The 23,708-nt window shown below is 41.2% G+C and overlaps 1 protein-coding gene across 5 annotated transcripts in view; it reads right to left on the minus strand.

Annotated features, from left to right (window-relative positions):
- Nucleotides 1–2,799: 2,799 nt before the first annotated feature.
- Nucleotides 2,800–23,708, minus strand: part of herc2 (HECT and RLD domain containing E3 ubiquitin protein ligase 2) — a 59,927-nt gene continuing 39,018 nt past the window's right edge. For all 5 annotated transcript variants that reach the window (XM_044014931.1, XM_044014932.1, XM_044014929.1 and 2 more), the window contains exons 58-91: nucleotides 22,165–22,246; nucleotides 21,463–21,697; nucleotides 20,564–20,741; nucleotides 20,399–20,480; nucleotides 19,752–19,923; nucleotides 19,514–19,658; nucleotides 18,663–18,888; nucleotides 17,841–18,012; nucleotides 17,202–17,391; nucleotides 16,597–16,740; nucleotides 16,305–16,496; nucleotides 16,059–16,212; nucleotides 15,718–15,825; nucleotides 15,493–15,624; nucleotides 14,105–14,263; nucleotides 13,888–14,006; nucleotides 13,674–13,799; nucleotides 13,387–13,542; nucleotides 12,990–13,304; nucleotides 12,695–12,909; nucleotides 12,279–12,456; nucleotides 12,028–12,189; nucleotides 11,135–11,226; nucleotides 10,886–11,025; nucleotides 10,070–10,257; nucleotides 9,773–9,970; nucleotides 9,592–9,675; nucleotides 8,733–8,874; nucleotides 8,418–8,612; nucleotides 8,097–8,209; nucleotides 5,681–5,871; nucleotides 4,755–4,860; nucleotides 4,465–4,677; nucleotides 2,800–4,375 (exon numbers count right to left, since the gene is read on the minus strand). In XM_044014931.1, coding sequence (XP_043870866.1) covers nucleotides 4,103–4,375; nucleotides 4,465–4,677; nucleotides 4,755–4,860; nucleotides 5,681–5,871; nucleotides 8,097–8,209; nucleotides 8,418–8,612; nucleotides 8,733–8,874; nucleotides 9,592–9,675; nucleotides 9,773–9,970; nucleotides 10,070–10,257; nucleotides 10,886–11,025; nucleotides 11,135–11,226; nucleotides 12,028–12,189; nucleotides 12,279–12,456; nucleotides 12,695–12,909; nucleotides 12,990–13,304; nucleotides 13,387–13,542; nucleotides 13,674–13,799; nucleotides 13,888–14,006; nucleotides 14,105–14,263; nucleotides 15,493–15,624; nucleotides 15,718–15,825; nucleotides 16,059–16,212; nucleotides 16,305–16,496; nucleotides 16,597–16,740; nucleotides 17,202–17,391; nucleotides 17,841–18,012; nucleotides 18,663–18,888; nucleotides 19,514–19,658; nucleotides 19,752–19,923; nucleotides 20,399–20,480; nucleotides 20,564–20,741; nucleotides 21,463–21,697; nucleotides 22,165–22,246 — 5,577 coding nt within the window. In that variant the 3' untranslated portion in view covers nucleotides 2,800–4,102. The remainder of the gene's footprint in view (nucleotides 4,376–4,464; nucleotides 4,678–4,754; nucleotides 4,861–5,680; nucleotides 5,872–8,096; nucleotides 8,210–8,417; nucleotides 8,613–8,732; nucleotides 8,875–9,591; nucleotides 9,676–9,772; nucleotides 9,971–10,069; nucleotides 10,258–10,885; nucleotides 11,026–11,134; nucleotides 11,227–12,027; nucleotides 12,190–12,278; nucleotides 12,457–12,694; nucleotides 12,910–12,989; nucleotides 13,305–13,386; nucleotides 13,543–13,673; nucleotides 13,800–13,887; nucleotides 14,007–14,104; nucleotides 14,264–15,492; nucleotides 15,625–15,717; nucleotides 15,826–16,058; nucleotides 16,213–16,304; nucleotides 16,497–16,596; nucleotides 16,741–17,201; nucleotides 17,392–17,840; nucleotides 18,013–18,662; nucleotides 18,889–19,513; nucleotides 19,659–19,751; nucleotides 19,924–20,398; nucleotides 20,481–20,563; nucleotides 20,742–21,462; nucleotides 21,698–22,164; nucleotides 22,247–23,708) is intronic.

The following is a 23,708-nucleotide window of genomic DNA, read 5'->3' on the forward strand; positions in this document are numbered from 1 at the left end:
AAGTTATTCAGATTAATGTGAATGAGATTAATGTTAATCAGATTAATGTGAATCAGATTAGTGTGAATCAGATTAATGTGAATCCCATTAAAGTAAATCAGATGAATCAGATTGATGTGAATCAGATTAAAATGAATCAAATTAATGTGAATGAGATTAAAGTGAAGCGAATCAGATGAAGAATCACATGACTGCATTGGTGTATCAGTGAGAGGATGAATGTGTGATACAGATGTTAAATGTAGCGCCACCTGCTGTTTACTTTATTTGACTGACCTTTTGAAAACTTTTATCTCTTCCTCTCTTTTTGTCATTTCAAAATTCAGTTTATTTAAAAGATCATTGGTTCATCACGGGGCTTGCAACTCATTTATATTTAGAGAAAATGACACTTCATTTATTCATAAATTCAAAACTGTTCACATCCTTTAAAACCTCACAGATGTGAACAAATATAAAAAAATCTATTAATATTTTAAACATAAACACAAAATATTTTCCTCCTGTGATTATTTATGACTAAAAATTAAAGTGTTAGTTAAAACACTCTATTCTGTTAATGAATAAAAACTAACTTTTTATAAAAGAAAACTGTCTTTTTTACCCTGTGAGATATTTATGTGGTGCACGAGTGTGTGTGTGTGTGTGTGTGTGTGAACCTGGTGAGAATCAGCTGATTTCTCTGTACTAGACCTCATTCCTCTGTGTCGTCCACTGTAGATGACTGAGGTCATGTGACCTCTCTGCGGCTCAGCACACACACAACCAACTGACCGTGAGCAGGATCTTCAGAGGCCATGCCCACTTTACACATACACACCCTTAGGTTTGTGTTAGTAATAGTTAACCTTAGGTTAAGCTGACTGTGCTGTGAGAATAAAGTCTGTGATATCTACGTCACATGATCACTTCTTGACTGTGACGACTGTTAGATAGAGGTTGTTAAACTGAAGTTTGTAAACCACTCACTCTCCCACATAAGAGAAAATGTGTGATTTTAACATCATAGCACACAGGAGTTGTTGATCCACTGCTGCCTCCATCACTAAGTTATAATGTCTGATGTTAATGAATTCTGCATTTGAAATATCTCATTTAGACGTAACTCAGCGCCACAAAGTGACCACACGAGGCAGCAGCAGACCAGCAGCTCCTGTGTCCCCGCCAGCTAAAATCACTCATTTTCTCTATGGACTTTGGTGTGGGAGAGTGACTGGTTTACAAACATCACCTTAACACTGAGATAAAGACGTGATCATGTGACATAGAGATCAGAGACTTAGGGTTTGACTGGTTGTCGGCAGCAGGGGGCGCTCACAGACACAGTCAGACTTAAAATGGATGCAGATCATAATTATATGAGTGTGTGCGTAGGTGTAGTTGAGTGATGGAGCAGCTTGATTCTTCAGTGTGTTACTGTACTGAATCACACACACACGCACGCACGCACGCACATGCACCTCTGACATTAATTCCACAAAGAATGCAGAATGTTTTAATCCAAAATCAATCCCATTTTTTCTTCTTCTTCACGTGTCTTTGAAACACACACACACACACTGTAACACACGTGGTGGCATTTACAGACACCATGAGGAATGTGGAGTGTGTGGTTCCATGTGACTGGTTTACTTACAGTAAAGGTGAAGCAGTGATTTAATGAGCTGCATGTTTCATGAGTGAAAATATAAAGTAAAACAATCACAGGTTCTTCTTCTCCTTCTTCTTCTCAGTTAAACTGGTGAACAAAGAGTTCAACATCCATTATTCTGAATTACAGGATGTAACTTTGAAGATTTGAGATGAAACAAGAGTTTAACAAGAATAATGAGATAAATAAAAGAAACCTCTGAGGTTCAAATATCTTCATCTAATCTAACTTTTGATCTCATCATTTTTATTTTCCCATCATTTTAGTTCTAGTTTGTGATTATAATTCTTTAACTTCCAATGATGACAGAATTTCATGACTGCGGATATTTTTACTTTTTTTTATTTTACTGCTTTACTTTTTATCACATCATTTCAACCTGTTTATATACATATATATGTGAATATTTGTATTGTATATACAGTACATATTTCAACATATAATCTTTATAATCTCTTAATATAAATGTTTCATCTCCCTTAAGTAGTTTTATCTCAGTGTAGATCTTCGTCTTCATCAGTTTCGTCATTTATTCCATTATTTTGACTTTTTTTCTACATTTGTCTCAGTTTTACTGACAAATGTGTTTCCATAGAAAACAGCACAGAGGGAATTATAGGATAGATGCAGGGTTTTTGTCATCCTTTGACACAAACATTGAGACATTAAAAAAAAAAAAGATTGTTAAAGAAATAAAAATTTCCACAAATTACAAAAAAAAGCAAAAAAAAAGCAATAAATCTGGATGAATTCATCTGTGACCTGGTGTGAAGTGATTTAATCCCTTGGTTTCATGAGATTGGACTTTTAAGTGTTTCTCACCGTCTGTTTAATTTCAACTTAATTCAATCGAAATTCTTAATTTTAAACCGGGAATTTATGTTGTTTTATAATTTAAACTTTGTTTGTTGTTTGATTTAAACACACACACACACACACCATTCTTTCCCTTCCCCTACCCCTTACCTTAAATGTCTCATCCTAACACTTTATCCAAGTCTCATCCTAAAACCAGGTCTTTACCATAAACAGCCATTTTAAGATGTGACAGAACATGAGGACGAGACCAAATGTCCTCACTTCCTGTGGTTTTTAACTTTTTTTGGTCCTCATAAAGATGTCCGTGCACACAGAACAAAAACACAGTGTGTGTGTGTTTCTCTGTCTCTGTTTTGTGTTTATTAACACAAAAGTCATGTTTCATTTGCAGGAATGAGCGACTGTGTGAGCGCATGATGTGAACACATGATGTGATGGTGTTATTTACACTGTGCGAGGTGAACTTGTGAATGAAGACGTGGTGAAAACGAACCAACGAGTCTCACGACATAAAAAAAAAGACTGAGCATAAAAATCGCATTTTATTCTTCTTTGTTGTTGTTTTTTTAAATAAAGAAACATGAAACAAAACAAAAAAAAGGTGACGATGACTGTTATTTACGTGAACACGGATTATTCTACAACATCTATGTCTATATACAAACTAATCACTGGAGGCAGTAATCTACCACAACTGGAACACCACAATCACACGTGATCACCACAATCGCAAGTGATCACGTTTGTTTATTCGTTCCGATCTTTAGCTTATGACAAAGCTTCATCCAAAGCTCATTGCACTTTTTTCCCACACAGACGTTTGTGTCCAATGCTGCATTCACACCACACGCATGCAATCCTAGCTACATGATGAAGCTAAGTGTTAGCGCCAGGAGTTTTACGACATTGGTGCAAAAGTGCAGTTAGAAGCTAATATTTCATTAAAGTGACGGGAATCACACAAATATGTGAAAATCATATTAGCAGAAAAGAAAGTTCGCCAAGTCGTAGAATAAAAATTATGAAATTATTTGTTATGAAAAAAAGTTGCAAAACGTAAATCGTTTAATTCATCATTGTCAAATTATTTCAACTCAAGTTTAGCTGTAACACGACGTTAGCTGTTAGCCAATCTGTAACTTTCTTATGTCACCACCAGAGGGCAGCACTCTTCTGTTCAAACCAATGAGTCAGCACTTTTTTTTCCTTCTCTACACGTCGTCTCTGCGATTAATTTACACGTAAATTAAAAGTTCTTAAAAGTGATGTGAACTGCGCAGCTACATGTGAAATCATAACGAGCGTTAACTTCAGTTTTGTAAGCGGTAGCATAAATATTAGCATGTTTTCTCGCGGGGTTGCTAGTGTTACCCTGTTTACTCAAAGCTACATTTTTACATATGATACAAGTTCGCGAAAATGTAACAAAGTGAGGCTAAAGTTTGGTGCGCTCATTCACATGTGATCACACGTGATTAACTTGGGGCTCAAGAGTGAGTGAGTGAATGAGTGAGGAGGTCAGATGAGTATCTTAGCATTAGCCTCAGGAGAGCAGTGTGAACATTAGCTTAGCGCGTGGTGTAAACATTAGCTTAGCATGTGGTGTGAACGCAGCTCCAGTAGAGGTTCGGCTCAGTGTCCCGTCAGATAGTCCTGGGTGGAGTCGGAGGCGAAGGAGTCGGCGTCCTCGTTGTCGGAGTCCTCGCTGCTGTCGTCGGCGGCCGGTTCTCCCGACAGCGCGATGCGAGCGTAGTCGTCTGTGTCGATGGATTTACAGAAGTGGATGGCGTATTTGAGCTTCTCCTCCAGAACCTGCTTACACGAGTACCTGGGCAGTTTGAGCAGGAAGAAGCAGGTGTACGACTCCGGCAGGAAGTGGTCGGGAGGGTTGTACTTATCCAGAACCTGGGGAAGAAGAAGATGATGAAGATGATGTTGGTCCAGGTATTTGTCGACCCTGATCTCGTGAACCACCTTCATTTATCACGTCTCACCTGCACGACAAAGTCTCGCCCACGGAAGTCAGCGATGGTGCGAGGCAGACGAGTGCGGCCCCAGACGAACCTCAGGAACAATGATCTCTCCGTGTTGGAGAATGACTCCATCACCTCCCAGAACCACTGGATGAGCGGTGCTGTTGGCTCCACCCCCTTATAGGTGGCCACAGACTTCAGCAGGTGGAGAGGAATGTCTGGACTTCCACACACCTGAGGAAAGGGGCGGAGTTTGTTTTAAAAAGATGAGCGAGAAAAGAAGCGTCTTGATGAAAGTAAACGTCACTCACCATCGTCTCCAGCTCGTATCCAGTGAAGAGAGACAACAACGGAACAGGAACGACACGAGCCATTCCTTCACGCACCGCAGACACCTGCTCGTCAAACTCATGGAGCCTGAGAGCAGGACACACAAACACACAACAAGGTTATTATAAAAGAATGTAGCTCAGAACTTCTTACACAACAAACTAAACACTTACACAGATAAAGGATGTCACACAGATTCTTCATAGAGTCACAATTTACGCTGATGACACAATTACATTTATACATCAAAACCCAAAAAATCAACTGCTTCTCCTGCTTGATTTCTGGTTGTGTGAGGCTACACACGGAAAAATTATTTCTATTCATATTTGGGCTCAAACTAATGATAACGTGTTGATTATTTACTTGATTAATTAAATAAAATAGATACATTAGTTGTTTGGCTCATAAAATGTCAGAAAATCAAGGTTTTTCAAACTTTTTATTTTACTGCTTTTAATGTCTTGTTAAATCCCCACAAACCAAAAAGATTTTTGTTTTTATGGAGAAACCAGAAAATATTCACATTTAAGAAGCTGAAAAATGACTGAAACTAGAAAATATTCACATTTAAGAAGCTGAAAGATGACTGAAACTAAAAAATATTCATATTTAAGAAGTTGAAAAATGACAGAAACTAGAAAATATTCACATTTAAGAAGCTGGAAAATCAAAAATTATTGAAAAAAACAAAACTCAAACTGATAAATCTACTGTATTATCAAAATAGTTGGTGATTAATTAAAAGAATGGATTAATTAGAGCTCTGAACTTCAATTAATCAGATCAATGATGGTGTTTTTCAGGTTCTTGTTTATGTTGTAAATGTAGTGTTTTATAATGTTTTGGACCCACATTTAAAAGATAATGCTGATGAAACACATCATTTAAAACCCCTGTAGTTTACCTGTAGTTGATGGCGAGCCTGACGTACTCGGCTCGGTTCTCCAGTGTGATGTGTGAGTACTTGGAGCTGAGCTGGATGTCCTGACCGCTGGCGTTGGGGACGGTGAACGGCAGCGTCATGGCCTCAAACTCTTCTGCCGTGGCCTCGTTGTCTCTGATGTACATGAGACCAGGAATAAAGTCCTTATCCACCTGAAGAGGAGAAGAAGAAATCACATCACTGTCATATTTACTGTTGTTTATTTATTAAAACATGGCTCGTATTCCTGGGCATCACTTAAACTTGTAAAATTATGAACTGATTCAAATAGAATTGACAGTTGACTTAAACTTAATGTTTGGTTTGAAAAATACAAATAAAATCACTGCTGTCTATAAAATAACGACTTGCATATGTTGAAGCAGTATTCTTAATTCTTAACAGTGAAAAAATGTCTCGCACACGTTTGTCTTCATAACGAGCTGCGGATTAAAGACGACGTCCACATTATTGTCACTTTAAAGCGACTGAAGACGTTTGAAGACACACGATACTTTAACCTCAATATTCAATTTAGCTGCTGATCCCTGATCATACTGAACATTTTGGGAAAAAAGAGACGACTGAAAGAACTGCATTCCTGCTGAAAAGCACAAATGTGTGTTAATGTCCATTTAAAGTACTTTTCAGTGTCATTTAATGTTAAAATGTAAAACTGTTATTCACCTTCATCTATCATCTACTCTGAAGATAACAGGAGGTCAACACTGTGTGCAGCTTTAAATTATTATTATTATTGTTATTATAATAAAAATAATAATAATAATAATAATAATAATAAGTGTGTGTGGACATTCAGGCCCACAACACAAGTGTTCCCGTGAATTCCTGCTCTCCTTCGAGAGTCTTGTGGCTGATTCACTTTCCATCTAACCTCTTCAACAACTGGAGGCTAAAACCACCAAACAAGAAGATCTTTGTGAAGGAGTGAGTCTTTTCTTTCAGCCTGAGTCTCCTCTGACAGATGTTGCAGGAGCTCATGATCACAGCGTGCTCAAAGAGACACGGGTGGACTCGCGTCATCAGCTCCTTTAAAGGTTGTGGCTCAAAGCTCCTCTTCAGGAAACAACTGCAGGTTTATATTTGCATCTATAATAACACTGGAATACAGCTCTTTCAGAGAAGCTCCTTCGTATTTTTCATTTTAATCCACTTATAAAGTAGATTCATAACCGCATTTACAGCTACAGGTAGATAAATGACTGTGATCATCAGGGACGTTTAGTGAAAACATGGCTGCTAATACACATTTTATACTTGGATAATCTCAAATGTATGTCACATATTCACGTCTTTATCTCACTGTTAGACTTTTCCAACAGGAAACTTAAGTTTGTTAACCACTCACTCTCCCACACCAAAGTCCATAGAGAAAATCAGTGATTTTGGCTTGCGGGGGGACACTGCTGGTCCTGCCTCCATCACTGTGAGCTGTGATGTTAAAATCACTAATTTTCTCTATGGACTTTGGTGTGGGAGAGTGAGTGAGTGAGATGAAGTAGCGAACATGGTGGTGACCTGAGCCTGGAGTGAGCATCTTTGTACACACAGGTACAGTGTGAATACAGTGTAATACTGCAGTAACGTTTCATAATGTAGAATTTGGTGCCATTTGGAGCGCAGACAGATTAGGATTTTAATCTGTAGAAGAATGTGCAGAGAGGTTGTGAAGCAGCTCAGGAGGTTAGACCTGTTATATAACATCTGACATAAAGAGTGGACTTTCCTTTTACTTTCACTGAGTAACATTTACTAACACCAGGAATGTTTCTTTTATAACATTCAAACATTTTATAACCCCTCTTATAAAGTGGGCCATATTTTTGTAGCAAGACAAATTTGTGTTTGTTTTCATTTTGTTCTTACACTTTTATGTTGTTTTTTTCAGATTGTAATTTATTGTAAGGTTATCAACATTTGATATGTTTTAAAACAAAGTTTCATTATGTTAGGAAAAATTATTAAAAGGGATTTTAGTAAAAAACCTTATAAATTACAATATTTATGTAGTGTTACACTAAGTAAAAAAGTACATTTATCTTATTTTAGGGAGAAATTGTGGCGTTTAGTAACTTTTAGTTCTAGAATTTTTGTTATAAAGAATTGTTTGTATTTTTTATAACAATATATTTTAACATTTTGTAACTTTTTCATAATGTTATACATGTTTTGTATAACAGAACAATGGCAGAATTACAACCTTTTTTAAGTAAAATATGGAATTTTTTTAATAAATTTCCAAGATGAAGAAGTTAAACCTTTTTTTTGTTCCTTTTTTAAAATTGTAATCTACATTATGACGTTTTGTGTAATTGTTTGAGTGAAGTAAGTGACAATGTATGTAGCATTAGCGACATTAGCTCATGTGTGGACGTACCTCACTGAGGTCAGCGATGGTCAGGTTCATTCCGGCCAGTTGCTTCCACACCGGCTCTGCCAGGTTCAGGCTCAGAGGACTTCCTGTACGGATGGCGATTCCCAGTAAAACTCCTGCAGACGCAGCGGAGCAGAGAACGTTAAGCGCACATCACAACACAAATGAACGACAACCACGTTGTCTGTGAACGTTTGCAGCAAAATAACAGAGACAAACATTTATCTGTGAAAACCTACAGGAAGAATTTGCTGCATACGTTCCCAGGTTCTCTTTATCTCAGATTAAACAGGCCATAAAACAGGCAGATTAACGGGATTATACCTAGGAAGCGGAACATGCACATGTGCAGAGGAGACTTGGCGGCCGGGTTGAGCAGGAAACAGTCTCTGTTGGCGCCTGACTCGTCGCGGCCATTGGGCGTGACGATGAGCAGCGGAGTCAGAGCGTTCTGAAGCTCCTCGCACATTTCTGCGATGGACTCGCTGTAGCCTCCGCCACAGTCGTCCACAGACTCACCTGAGGAACAAAGAAACACAAAAACACAGATGAGGAAACACAGAGAAAATCAGAGTTTTTATTAACCTGTCTTAAAAGCTCAGGAGTTGCAGTGTTACAGATAATCATGCAGATATTTACCCACAAACTTGACCTTCCACACACGATGGGGCAGCAGCAGACTGTCCGGGCTGAACGAGCTCATTTTGGCACACATCTGACCAAACACAGATTTGGTTCCATCTGGACCTGCAAGACCTCCTTTACTGCGGGAACGTTTCACCTGCGGCACCAAGGAGAGCAGAAGAGCCAAAGTTCAGGTTTCTTTGAGCTGTGGTTCTTTGAGCTGAGTGCAAAGACTCACCTGATGAAATCTTTAAACTTTTCCAACAGGAAACTGAAGTTTGTAAAGCACTCACTCTCCCACACCAAAGTCCAGATTTTAACATCACAGCACACAGTGATGGAGACAGCAATAAGTTCAAATGTCTTATTTTGTCACTTCAGCCTTTGTTCAGATTGACCTCAGTGACACAAAGTGACCACACGAGGCAGCAGAGGACCAGCAACTCCCATAGCCCTGTGAGCTAAAATTGATTTTCTTTATGGACTTTGGTGTGGGAGAGTGAGTGGTTTACAAACTTCAGTTTCCTGTTGGAAATGTCTGTCTAACAGTGAGATAAAGACGTGAACATGTGCTTAATGGCAGTCGTGTTTTTACTGCATGTCTTCTGCTGGTTTTTAGCAGCAAGGGTCTCACCACCTCATACAACCACAATTCAAAAACCTGAACGAACACTATATTATGTTTGTTTAGACAGAGAGCAGTGAGCTTCATGTCATCCTGGACATGAAAAGTCCTGATCCAAGAATGTGTGTAAAGACTAAAACACACACACACACAGAAAAAAGAGATGATGTGTAAATCTGAGCAGTTGTTCTGAAGTGAAAATGTGAGGAATGTGATGGTGATGATGATGGAGGATAAATGATTAAGGACCTGTATTCTGTTGAGCTCCACCACAGGTCCATGCTGTCTGTCCCTCACCATCGTGGCTTGAACCACCTTCCTGAAAGCTGCTTCCTGTTCACAGACAAAAACATCCAGATCAGTGATGTTTCAGTGACCATCGATCAAACTCAATCCTTCATCACTGCTCTCTTTCTCTGTGTGCCCTCACTTTGCCCTGGGAGATGAGGATTCCTCTGAGTGTGTCAAAGCCCACTGAAGGTCCGTGTCCCGTCTGACCGAGTCGACCCTCCAGGTCAAACATGGGGATACATGGACAGAAGAGCTCAGAGATGTGGTGCAGGAGCAGCAGCCGGTTCCTCAGAGCCATGATGGGAATCTCCTGCAGGTGGTTGTACTCCATGGGAACCTGAAACACACACACACACACACACAGGAAGCAAAGCTGTAAATCTGTACTGCCCCCTACTGGCAGCTGTGCAGAGTCAGAGTGATGAAGAGTGTGTACCTGAGCAGGCAGCTTCCCAGCGTTGGTGGGTTTACTTGTGGACCAGGAGAGGGTGTGAGCAGAACCACACGCCACGCGGTTGATTTTTTTGCCCTGCAGTGCAGCGACCAGCCGTGGCCTCTGGATGGCGTTAGTGGTCGCGTCTCCCAGTTGGCCCTCGTCGTTGTCGCCCCACGTATAAACTTCACCTGTGCCAAACAAAACAACAGCAACTGAGGTGATTAAAGGGAAAGTTCAGGGGCTTTTTAAATGTCATACTGACTGGAGAGACACAGTCAGTGAAAACATGGCTGCCACTACAGACTTTAGCTACTCAACAAAAAATGTTCTTGATAAAATCTACGTCAGTTTAAATCTACGATATCTGTCACATGTTCATGTCTTTATCACACTGATTGACTTTTTCTTGCGTACACTCCCACACCAAAGTCCATTGAGAAAATCAGTGATTTTAACATCACAGCACACAGGAGTTGTTGATCCACTGCTGCCTCCATCACTAAGTTCAAATGTCTTATTTTGTTAATTCGGCCTTTGAAATATTTAATTTAGACTTAACTCAGGGACACAAAGTGACCACACGAGGCAGCAGTAGACCAGCAGCTATGTTCTCTATGGACTTTGGTGTGGGAGAGTGAGTGGTTTACAAACTTCAGTTTTCTGTTGGAAAAGTCTAACAGTGAGATAAAGACGTGATCATGTGACGTCAGCTACATTCTTACCTTAAAATATATTATTTTGCTAAGTGGCTAAAATCAGTCTTGGAGGCGCTCACAGCACAGTCAGTAAGAACTATCACTTTAATAAAAATCCTACCATCCTCAGTGCAGCAAACACAGTGCAGTGACCCTGTAGCTATGGCGATGACCTTCTTCCCTTGTAGTCCTTGGACTTGTCTGGGCCGTCGAACATGGTCATCAGAACCGTGGCCCAGTCGATGATAGTCTCCTTTTCCCCTTTAGAATCAAACACCGCTGATGTTTAACCACCTCACATGGATTTAGTTTCATTATTTAAAAATAATTACCAGTGATGTGTCAGTGTGGAGTGAAAGTACCAACGTACCAGGTGTAAACCGCTCCAGATTTAGTGAGAGCCACAGAAAACTGAGAGCCACACTCCACTTTGACCACGCCCAGTCCAGTGAGAGAGTCGATCTGAAAACAAATGTATATGTAATTAGAGCTGCAACTAATGATTATTTTCATAATCGATTAATCTGTCCATTATTTTCCCGATTAATCGTTTGGTCCATAAAATATCAGAAAACCTTAAAAAATGACCAAAATTATTCACTTTTAATGATTTCTTTGTTATCCAGAGCAAAGAAATTAAGAAAATATTCACATTTAAGAAGCTTAAATAATCAGAAATCTTGTTTCAATCATGAAAAAAAGCTTCAAACCAATTAAATGATTATCAAAATAGTTGTCGATTTTAGTGTCGAATTCATTAATTGTTTCAGCTCTATATGTATATGTATATATATGTATATATATATATCATGGTGATGATATATGAATCATCACCATGACATCCAGAGAAGTCTTACACTACGTAACAGACACCTGCTTCATTTATGTCCGTGGAGTTTGTAAACCAAAGTCTACAGAGAAAGTCAGTGATTTTAGCTGGCGGGGATACAGAAGCTGCTGGTCCTCTGCTGCCTCGTGTGGTCACTTTGTGTCACTGAGGTCAATCTGAACAAAGGCTTTCAAACACTGAAGTGACAAAATAAGACTTAGTGGTGGAGGCAGCAGTCTCTCCTGTGTGCTGCAATGTTAAAATCAACATGTTCTTAAGATATTGTAGACTTAAACTTTCTCTTTAATTCATCTGCAGGTACGAGTTCATCTCATAAGAAACAGAAAAGCTGATGTTTACACGGATCATTCTCGTCTGTAAAGCATTCACTGACCTCCAGTAAACACCAGTAACTGAACCACTGTGTCATTTACCTTCATGGGGATTTTACAGCCGTCGCTGCCTCCTCGACCCAGTTTACCGTAATCCCCGTCTCCCCAAGACCAAACCATGTCATCATCACTGAGACAAAGAGTCTGAGCATCTCCACTGCCACAGGCAACGTCGATGACCCGGTGACCCTGCAGAGCGTCCACCTGGACACACGGACACAGACACACACTTCAGCTCAGGTCAGGGTGAGTCAGAGACCGCGAGTCACGATTGTGTGAGTGTTTGCACTGACCAGTTTTGGTTTCAGCTGATCTTCACTATCTCCGTGGCCCAGGCGTCCGTAACGACCTTTGCCCCAGGTGAAGAGCTCTCCACTGGCAGTGATGCAGGCACTGTGAGCGCCTCCTGCTGCGATGTCCACCACCTCCACACCCCGCAGAGACTCGATGACACGAGGACGATCACAGGGGCTGAAGACAAAGACGACACAGTTCGATAAAAACACACTTCCTCACGTAATCTCAAGTCCGTCTACGACAGTCATATTCTACATATTTCCACATTCAAACCTTAAAACAATTTTTATTTCTCACAAAAAGACAGAAAAGAACCTCTGCTCTGATCTACTGAGGAGAGTTTTGGACAAATGTCCACACAGGTGTGAAAATGTCAGTGTGCAGTGATGATGATAGGGTTTTATGTCTGGACCTTCTGTTTCCATGGCCAAGTTTTCCATCCTCCGCTTCTCCCCACGAGTAAACCTCTCCCTCTGACGACAGAGCCAGGCAGTGCTTCCCTCCTGAGTTCACCGCCACCTTCCTGATGAACACGTGCTGGATGGACTCCAGTAAAGTGGGTGTGGACACAGACTCTGTGCCGCCGATGCCCAGCCTCCCTCCTGCTCCGTATCCTGTGGCGTACAACTTAAGAAGAACGAGAGGAAACACATGAGACTGAGGTCCAGAACCAGAACCACTGACTGATCCTTGACACGTGTACCGACCTTTCCATCAGCTGTGACAGCAAACAGCGTTTGCTCTCCTCCAATCAGCTGCACCGGCCTCAGTGTTGCCAGCGCTTCAGTGGGCGTGGGCACTTTGACCTTAGCCCCCTCGATGCCGCCCAGCTGACCTCTGTGGTTGTGACCCCAGCCGTAGATGGTGCCGCTGCCACCCGCAGACAGCGTCCAGTCGTCCGGCCGCCGGTTCATCCACTGCACCAGCTGCTCGTCATGTTCGCGCTTGAACAGCTCGTGACTCTCGTGGAGGCCGTTCATGCTCTCGTGGTCGGCCATGAGCTCGCGGATTTTCTTTGTGACCTTCAGCAGGAAAGCGTATTAACGTGGTCGGTTTTCCGATCAAAGCATCACGAGGGACGCGACATTAGCCGGGTGAACTCACCTCATCCAGGAAGGGGCGGGGCAATGCGGTTCTCTTGTCCAGAGCCACGGCCACTCGTGATGCAGTGCAGTATCGACGGAACCACGCCCACTTATGAGTCTCAGCGCAGCATGGCAACGTGTCCAGCTCAAGATCACACGCAAGAGCAACCAAGACCTGGACGAGATGATATGAGAAGTTAATGTCGGGATTATAGGCTGTTCTTGTGAAAATTGGCTTTAAACTCGCTGAACTCACTTTGAAAGTGTATTAAAGTGTGTGTAACGAGGACTGAAGTGTAAAGTTACCTTAAAGAAAGGACTGTGAAGTAGCTGTTTTCCTCCTCTGACGATGGGATCCTCGTACTCATACTGTCTCTGCAGAGCTTCAGGCAAACCTTTGACCAGAGCAGCCAGAGCACTTCCTGTGAACGTCTGACAACAACAAAACAAACACAATCATCACTTAATTGGACATTTATTGACTGTGAAGAAGAAACTGTGATGTCTTCAGTGACCTCACCATAGAGCGAGCCTCTCCGTCACTGTCTCCCAGCAGCCTGTTAATGTTGATGGACTGCCCATACTCAGTGGTCAGGAGCTTTCTTAGCCTCTGCAGAGCCCACATCCTGTGTCCAGCAGCTACACACAGCAGAGAATGGTCACAGGTTTGATTTACATCAGCTACAGTTTGGTGTTAAAGCTCCAGTGAACTCTGACTTTGTTCAGGATAACGGTACCTAGTGCACTGAGCTGAGCGCAGGCGGCGAGGGAAGCAGCCAGACGAGGAACGATGCTCCTGTTGGAGGCAAAGTTCAGCCTGAAGTCCAGGAGACATGTGACCAAGTCCATGGAGGGACAGGACAAGATGCAGCGGTCAGACAGTAAGTCTTTGGGACCTGAGGAAAGCCAAAAGATATGATTTAGACTCTATGAACACAGCATGTACAGGGACTTTTCTACAATAGATCACACAAGTTCTTAGGGATTGGTATTTTGAGCAAAAATGATATTTGAATATTCTAAACTCCAGCACATGAGAGTAAGTTAAATTAACTGCTGCTGCCAACTTGTTGTAGTAGATGCATCAAAATGGCTGTAGGTCATCACTGGAGTAGAATACATTTGTTTTTATAAATGCATTATGTATCATTGATAAAACATTTGTACAAATAGTCACAGTAACTGATTGTCATTTTATAACCAGGGGTGTCAAATTATCGCATTAATTGCGATTAATTAATTACAATCATATTTAGCGCGTTATGTTATTTAATTGCGTTAAATAAAATAACATGTTAAAACTAACCCTGTATGTGATTTCAAAAACGCTCCGACAGCACCATCAATAAAGGTAGAGTGATAAGCGTTCTGTGTAAGGTGGAGTTAGCTGACCACCGAAGCAGCTCAAGTTTAGCCTACCATGTAAATGCAAAGCACCCAGTTGCGAGTGCAGCCACAGCTAATGTTAGCAGCGAAGATGTTAACATTTAGCGAGCCATAGCAAAGCTCTTCGCCAAACTTAACTGGAGAACACCCCGCGTATGAACAAGTCTGTGACCGACAGGCTACTTTATAGACCCTTTCGAGAGCTACGTCACAGAAATGTGCGCGTGCAGTTTGGGGTCAGAATGAAATGAAATGAATGAAAATACATCAAGTTAAGGGCTTTTCTCAGGAATGTTTAGGTGAGATTAAAAAAGAGATTAATTAGATTAATTAATTACAGATCATAATTAATTAATCTCTCAATTTTTTTAATCGCTTGACAGTTCTATTTATACTCGTGCCCATCCCTATTAAAACATTTTCAAATCAGTCGATACCAATAAATATCACAATTATTGTCTGATCATTGATGATCGATAAGAACTGAGTGACAGTTGGGGGAAAAAACAGTTAAAGATGGTTTGAAACGTCTAAACGGACTAAAAAACAACAACAAACACAGGTTGAAACATGAGGTAAATGTTTATATCCGGTCACAAAACATAACATCACTCTCTATATCACATCAGAACTAAAGTATTGTATTGTGACCCAGCTGAGGGTGAACACTTTTCAGAATCACTGTCTCTGTTGTTGTTTGTGTGTGCGTGAGAGTGCGTGTGTGTTAGTGGCGGCTCACCAGCAGCAGGCATGATGGGATACACGGTGAAGCGCCAGCCCCATCCGTTCACTGAACCATCACTGGTGAATTTCCACTTCAGTTCATCTCCAGGGATTCTCAGTTCGCTGGACCAGTCGGACCATTCCCGACCTGAAACACACACACATACACAGAAACACTATGTTAAACTGTTTTTTTTTTTCTTTCTTTCAGTTTGAACTGGTCACATCCTCCTCTCATCACCTGATCTCACAGAGACGATCCTGTTGGCTCCGTCCATGATGGTCAGAGGGTCGTGACGTCTCTCTGTGGAACACTGTCGGTCAAACTCAATCCTGAGACCTTCAGCTCCTGTAAGACAGTAAAATGGAATTAAAAAGGAGTTCAATAAAACATGTGATAATCAGATAAACTTTTATTTATTCTGTCCTCATTCTATTTACTGTTATTCTAGATTATTATTGCTGTACAGCACTTCGGTCCACTGTGGTTTTAATGGCATCCTATAGTTGTATTTGAATGGCAGTATTGTAGTGTGTGTTATTATGGTATGTGTGAACGTCTGCGTATGTGCGTGTGTGTACCTGGGATCTTGACGGTGCCGCTGGTGGACGTATCATCAGTGTACGGGTGACTGCTCTCTACAACGACCGGCTGTGACGACAGTCGTCCGCTCTGCGAGTCCGTGGCGACGTCCTCCAGCTCAGTGACGCACAGCTCCAGCAGCATGTCCGCCACCTGGACAAAGACACAGACGTGTCCCGTGTCAACGACTGGACTTACGGTTTCTCTGCAGCTACGTGGACGATACACAGAACACAGAACCTCACCTGGGGATACGCTGTTCCCATCCCGGACAGAACCGCAGACAGAACCTCTTTGCCTTTGTCTCCGGAGCGACAGGACACAGCCAGTTTCAGCACGTCCACCATCACGCGGGTGTCATCAGGGACCAGGAGGCTGGTGAACTCGTCCAGATACTGAGGCTCTGGACCGACCACTTTACTTTGACTCTCTGAGTCCTGACGATGACACAAAACCACCACAAAGTGGCACTGTTACATACATGTGATCATGACGGTGGGGGGGAAGAGAATTTCTCATCATCACAATAAACCTGACCTCTTTAGTCTTGGTCATGGTCTCAGCGATGATGCTGGCTGCTCCCGGATCATCAGTGACGGGGATGAAAGGACGCGACGAGGCACCGGAGGCAGACGGAGTCACAGCCGATGACGGAGTGACGGCATCTTCTGATGAAGGACCCTGTTCACACACACATAATCATCATCATCATCATCACAGTCTGAAACAGTGGAGGAATCAGGTCATTACAACATGTGACTAGGGACGGGCATAATTAAATGTCGATCGATTAATTGATCAGTAAGAATTTCGTTGATGACGTACATTTTTTATCGATAAAATTAATGCATGTTCTGTTGCGTAGTCTGACACAGACAAGGGGAGCACAAGTCGCAGCCTCCCTGTCCCAGGTCTCTGCCATGACGATCAACTAAGAAAATGTAATCAAATGCCCATCCCTACATGTGACTAAACACTGCGGGTGTTTATGGAATTTAAAAGAAGATCAAATTTCACTGACACACATTATTACTGTCATTCATCACTTTTCTGTTCCAAAATTGAACACACTTCTTCCTGTCCAGGGCCCGCGGGTTGTGGTTGTTGTTGTGGTGTGTATATAGTGTAGTGTTGTTGTTCACCTCGTTCTTCTTGTCCGGGGTCCATGGGTTGGGGCTGAGTCGTTCCTCTGCTTCAGAAGGAAGAGGCGGTCCTTCTTCGTCGCTGACACAGGATGAGGAGGAGGAGTCTGATGGCGGGACAGGTGAGCTGGACGGACACTCGGCAGGTAGAATCATGCTGGCCGGCATCAGAGCGCCGACCACTGCGTCTCTGTGAAGACACACACAACAACAACAACAGTGACACCTTCTGTCAACAGTGAGAAAATGCAGGAAATCAAAGTAAAAACACTGATGGGTGTAGAACTAGATGACTCGTAGAATTAGTGGGAGGAGCTAAAACCAGAGGATTGAAGCATAAAGGAAACATGTGGTGAAACTTTGTGTTTGCACATAAGAAGAAAATGTGTTTTAAACATTATTTTGATCTTTTTAAGTTCTTCAATCATAGATAGTATATATATATATATACTACAGTTTGATTTCAAGCAGAAAGTAAGGTCACACAGAAGAGGGGTGACTTCACTGGTTGGTTTATAGAATCAGTAATCATTTAGGTCATCATTAAATAAACTAAACTGTGTATTTTTAATAAGAAAAACTACTCAAAACATAATCATTATTGTATTGAAAATCCCAGAGACTGTCTGTCGTCAGTACCTGGCATACATGATCTGCAGAGCGGACAGAACATGAGACAGAGCCTGTTGTTTGGCCAAGTTTCCGTCCAGACTGAGCAGAATCTTAGCGAGCGACGGTCGATTGGACTTCACGTTGTTTTGTCCAGTCATCTTATTGCTGACGGTTGACGAGTCACTGTCTGACTGGACACCTGTGAGGAGACACATCAACATGAAAACAAACACCTGGTCCAGGCCCATGAGGTTCTGTGGCGGCCATTTTCTCTAAACTACTTCATTTTGTCCGTTAATGAGTTCCACACATGTAAACGTAGTAACTTCATGCAAACTTTGAAACATTCAGATATTTCACAGTTACTGCTTTTCCAGAACACTTAAAGTAAAGGGACAGAGCGCTCATTTAGCCATCAGTGTGCTGCGTCTAGTCTTCCTCTACGATTGTTTTGTTCATTTGTGCAAATTATCACAACAGCCCTAATGCATGTATTCAGATTGTAGATATCGTTCTCACTTTAATGCCTCATTTTACACAAAATTTCAACTTGTTTCTTAACATTCAGACATTTAATTAGAAACCTAAATTCATTATTTTTAACTTGTTGAAACTGTGACGACACCAGCAGCTGATGACCAGGTCAGTGCTGCCAACTACAAGTAGAAGAAAAGTTATTTGAATCATTGGTATCTGCCCAGAATCAGTGCATCATCTGTAAAAAAATAAAACATGGAAGTTTGTCTGAGCTCCTTCTTCATCATCATCATCATCATCATCATCATCATCATCACAGTTTAAATGAGCACACTGGTATGTGAACACCGTGTGAAGGAGACGGAAGATTACCTAAATAGGAGGCACCGAGCGAGTCTCTGGCAGTCTGGAAGAGAACTGGCTCGTGAACAGAGGGCGTGGTCACATCCACCGTGGTCCAGGCCACACTGTGGGAGGAGCCACAGGCCACACGAGTGATCTTCTGTCCCTCCAGACCCTGGACCAGCGTGGGTTTCCTGTTGACTGTGGTGGTGCCGTTTCCCTGCTGACCGTGGTCGTTGTCTCCCCATGCATAAACCTGACACACACACACACACACACACAACAATGTAAGTTTTTTGTTTTCAAAGTCTACCATAGCTTAAGAACATGTTCCCATCTTTATCTCACTGTTAGACCCACTTTTCCTTCTGTAAACTGAAGTTCATTAACCACTCACTCTCCCACACCAAAGTCCATAGAGAAAATCAGTGATTTTAACATCACACACACACACAGTTCAAATGTCTTATTTTGTCACGTCAGTGTTTGAAATCCTTTGTTCAGATTGACCTCAGTGACACAAAGTGACCACACGAGGCAGCAGAGGACCAGCAGCTCCTGTGTCCCTGTGAGCTAAAATCACTGATTTTCTCTGTGGACTATGGTGTGGTAGAATGAGTGGTTTACAAACTTCAGTTTCCTGTTGGTAAAGTCTGTCTCACAGTGAGATAAAGACGTGAACATGTTAAGAAGACATCTTAGACGTTTGTGTCCCTGCTGGCAGAGATGGTTTTCCTATATATCTTCAGTTGAAACACATTTATCCAGCCACATGAAGAAAGAAGGTGTTTCCAAGCAAAGATCAGATACAGGGCTCCCCCTACAGGAGAACAAACACACAGCAGGAGCAGAGCAGTGTTATTAGTGACGTTAGTACAAACCTGTCCAGTGTCTGTCACAGCCAGACAGTGTAAAGCTCCAACAGCCACATGGACGATTTTCTTCCCTCGCAGTCCTTCCACCATCTGAGGCTTCCGTACGTGGACATCAGTGCCGTGACCCAGTCGGAAATAATCTCCTTTTCCCCTATGTGGTCAAACAAACAGTGAGACAATGGATTACAAAAAAATAGATGAGTAAAGAATGATGAATCTACTCATGTCTTTAACAGCGTCTCACCAGGTCCACACCACTCCTGATTTGGTGAGAGCCAGAGAGAACTGTGCTCCACACTCGATCTGACAGACGGCCTGACCGTTGAGACGCTCGATGTTCTGAGGGATGTTACAGCCTTCACTGCCTCCACGGCCCAGTTTACCGAAGTCTCCATCACCCCAGGAGAACACCAGGCCTGAGATCAATGACAACATACACATAATAATATGTTACATAATCATCACAACAAGAGACCTGAGAGAGAAACTTATTCTGTCATTTTCCTTCATTTAAAAAAATGTTTAAAAAGTTACTGATAATGAAATAATAATAAAAAATCTTTATTTAACTATTTAACTAAACAATTATTAACCATTGTTAACATTAATTAATGCACCCCGTAAGCTTTATTGTAAAGTGGGAAACAGGGAAACTAATTTATTTAACTTTAGAGATAAAGAAACCTTTATTAAATTAATATATAATATACATAATATTACTGACATTAACATTATATAGAGATAATATATGAATTAATAACTAAATAACATTCATAACTGGTTAGTTAAGACATTAATGAAATGTTTAATCGATGACTTGTTGCCATCCTCGACAGTATAACTGTAAAAGAGTGAGATATCCTGGTTTCATCAGTGCAGAGACATAATTACCTTCATCAGTGAGAGCCAGAGTCTGAGCGTCTCTGCTGCCACAGGCCACCTGGATCACACGATGACCCAGAAGAACTTTGACCTGGACGAGGACACACACACCACAGTAAAATGAATAAAACTCTCTGGTTTGTCTGTAGAGCAGCTGATGACAGCGAGACTCACCAGTTTAGGCCTGAGCTGCGTGGTGTTGTCTCCGTGTCCGAGGCGTCCATATTCTCCTAAACCCCAGCTGTACAGTTCTCCACTGGACGTGATGGCGGCACTGTGAGAGCTGCCGCATGCGATGTCACGGATACGCTTGGTCTTCAGCGCCTCGATCAACCGTGGTTTGTCACAGTTCCTGCAAACAAGAGAGACAACAAAACATTTACCTTTCATTTACAGCCTCTATGATGTCTTACGTATTAGAGTATCAAACCTTTGGAAATCACTGCAGCTGATGATGAATGATTGATTGATTTTCTGACCCATAAATTACATTTTCCTCCATTTGATAAAATAGAACCCTTAATAACAAATGAAACAACAACTTAATTTTACCCTTTTCTCACCGTTAGACAGACTTCTCCAACAGGAAAGTGAAGTTTGTAAAGCACTCACTCTCCCACACCAAAGTCCATAGAGAAAATCTGTGACTTAAGCTCATGTGGACACAGGGCTCACTTTGTGTCACTGAGTTAAGTTTAAATGAAATATCTGAAAAGCCGAAGTGACAAAATAAGACATTTGGACTTAGGAGTTGTTGATCCACTGCTGCCTCCATCACTGTGTGCTGTGATGTTAAAATCACTAATTTTCTCTATGGACTTTGTTGAAGTGAAGGTAAAACATTAAATTAGTTGTCAAAAGAATTAGTATTTTCAATAAATATATATATGTATATATTTCATGTGAAACAAGTAATCAAAAAAATTTTTTAAAAAGTTTTTGTGTCTTGACAAGTTCCTGAGAACAAAAATGTAAAATTGGTCAATTGATACATAATAATCAGCCAATGCTGTTGATTAAAAATGACAAATGTCTCCTCACTCATGGTCCCGTACGTGTGCAGGTGAACCTACATTCTGCTGAAGTGACCCAGTTTGCCGTCGTCTCCTTCTCCCCAGGAGAAGACCTTCCCGTCCACAGTCAGTGCCATGGCGTGACGTCCTCCCGAGTGCACCGCCACCTTCTTCACCACGTAGTTACTGAGCGCAGTGATCTGACGGGGAATGGGGATGGTTCCACTGGACAGACCCAGACCTAACCTGCCGTTAGTGGCTTCACCACAGGCGTAAATCTTCCCTTCCACCGTCACTGAGAAACAACCACAGAAACACAGAATTATACAACAGGGGCTCTGTTCTACCATTTATTTAGATTTCTCTTTGGAAGATCTGATATCGATTCATAAAATCCTTACACTGAACTTTTAATATGGATTATTTCCTGTCTCTGACCAAACATTTCACAATATTATCAAAATTACTCTCATTTTTATTTGAACAACATACTCAAAAAGAAAATTGTGTGATATTTGTGCAGATCTGTGTGGAACAAATGTGTTCTCTTCAGAACACATGTAGAATAAGATGTGTGTCAAGGACATTTCACACATGTTGGCTTTTGACGACATGAATATGATCATCTGTAAAATGGACGGTGCAATTTCAAAGGGAAAAGTTCAGCATTAGCCTAGGAAGATAAGCCATGCTTTAGGGTTCAGCTCATGGGGATCATCATAAATAATAACTAATAAAGAAATAAATGAACTTCACACTCACCAGCGAAGAGGCTTTTGGATCCACCGGCCACTTGGACCACGTTTAGAGCAGAGAGCGTTTCAGAGAATGACGGCACTTTGATCTGTGACAACAAAACAACAATTTCATTCTGATGATGAGACACTTTGAGACGACTTTTACTGGAAATAAAACGTGGATCTAGATCTTGCCCAATAAAATGTAGGCAAGATCCAGATTAAGGATGATTTTATCCCACATGGTAGTGAATTAACATCCACCGGAATTGTTAATCCGAATAATTAATGAATGTGGAAAATCGATTATATTTAACAGAGATAATAACAGAGGTGGTTTGAAAGTGCTGTATTGTTTCAGATGTGCCACAAGGGGGCGCTGCATAAAATATTTCATTAGACTTTTCTGTAATGACAAAGATGTTTCTGTGAAAAGATAAGATTAACATGTTACATTTTCCAGTCATGTTAGTGACATGTATTTTTAACATCATAATATCTGTAACATTTGTTTATCATGTTAGTAACGTGTCTGCAACATGTTTCCAGAACATTAGTAAAACGTTTTGAAACACTATGTTTTTAAACGAACCAGATGAAGGCTGATGAACAGAAACCCAAATAAAAAGACTTAACCTTTTTGTTTCTGATCAAATGTAATGTTAAGTCATTTCACTGTGGTGTAGAGACACCATGGCAATAATCTTTATTCATTTCAGGACCAGGGGCCTCATTTATAAAAGAGTGCGCAGCATAGTGCATTGATTATTTTTTTTCTGGTGTAACATGTACTGTATGTTTAGACATGACTTATCCGTGTGAGCTGAATTTACAGATCATTTCAACAATCAACAAAGTGTCACACGTCATCATCTACACACATTACGCACAGAATAAGCAGACATAGCTCACGGAGTTACGCCATATAACGATTCATTACTGTCACTGATTGAGTGTTGTGGAAGCTGGGGAGGGAGGAAGAGGGAGGAAGAAGATGCCGGTGTCAGAATAACTTTTTTGCAGTTATTTCGTTATCGTATGATTAAAATGGGATAAAGAAAATCTTCAACTCACCGTTCAAGTCCCATTTTCTTAGAGCAAATTAGTCCGTAACTTTATTTTGGAGTGTTTAAAACATTATAGACTGACGTGTGTTCTTGTCAGCAGCTGTGTGTCTATTTACATCGCTGTGTTACATAAAGAAAATATTCATCTGTGAAAATTAATTAATAAAAATTAATAAAGTAAGCAAGTGAGTCTCCCTCTCTCACTAACACACACACACTACAAACAGTAGTAGATCAGTTTCGTCTCCAATGTCCTCTTTGATGTTATCCACATATGTTCAGACGTACGTGGTGTATCAGTTTGTCACAGAATAATTCACATTTGTCACTGTAGACACATTAATAATATTATTTTGAAACACTGTGATAAATTTCAGATCTTAATATTGCAGTGTCTCCATCTGATAAGAATTTGCAGAGCTCTCCGCAAATTCTCATGGCAGCTTGAGAGTTTGTGCTGCGATCTGCAAACTTCCCCGCCAAGTACATTTTTATACATGCC

Source organism: Solea senegalensis, unplaced genomic scaffold (assembly GCF_019176455.1).
Source record: "Solea senegalensis isolate Sse05_10M unplaced genomic scaffold, IFAPA_SoseM_1 scf7180000012646, whole genome shotgun sequence".
In the NCBI taxonomy this organism is placed as follows: domain Eukaryota; kingdom Metazoa; phylum Chordata; class Actinopteri; order Pleuronectiformes; family Soleidae; genus Solea; species Solea senegalensis.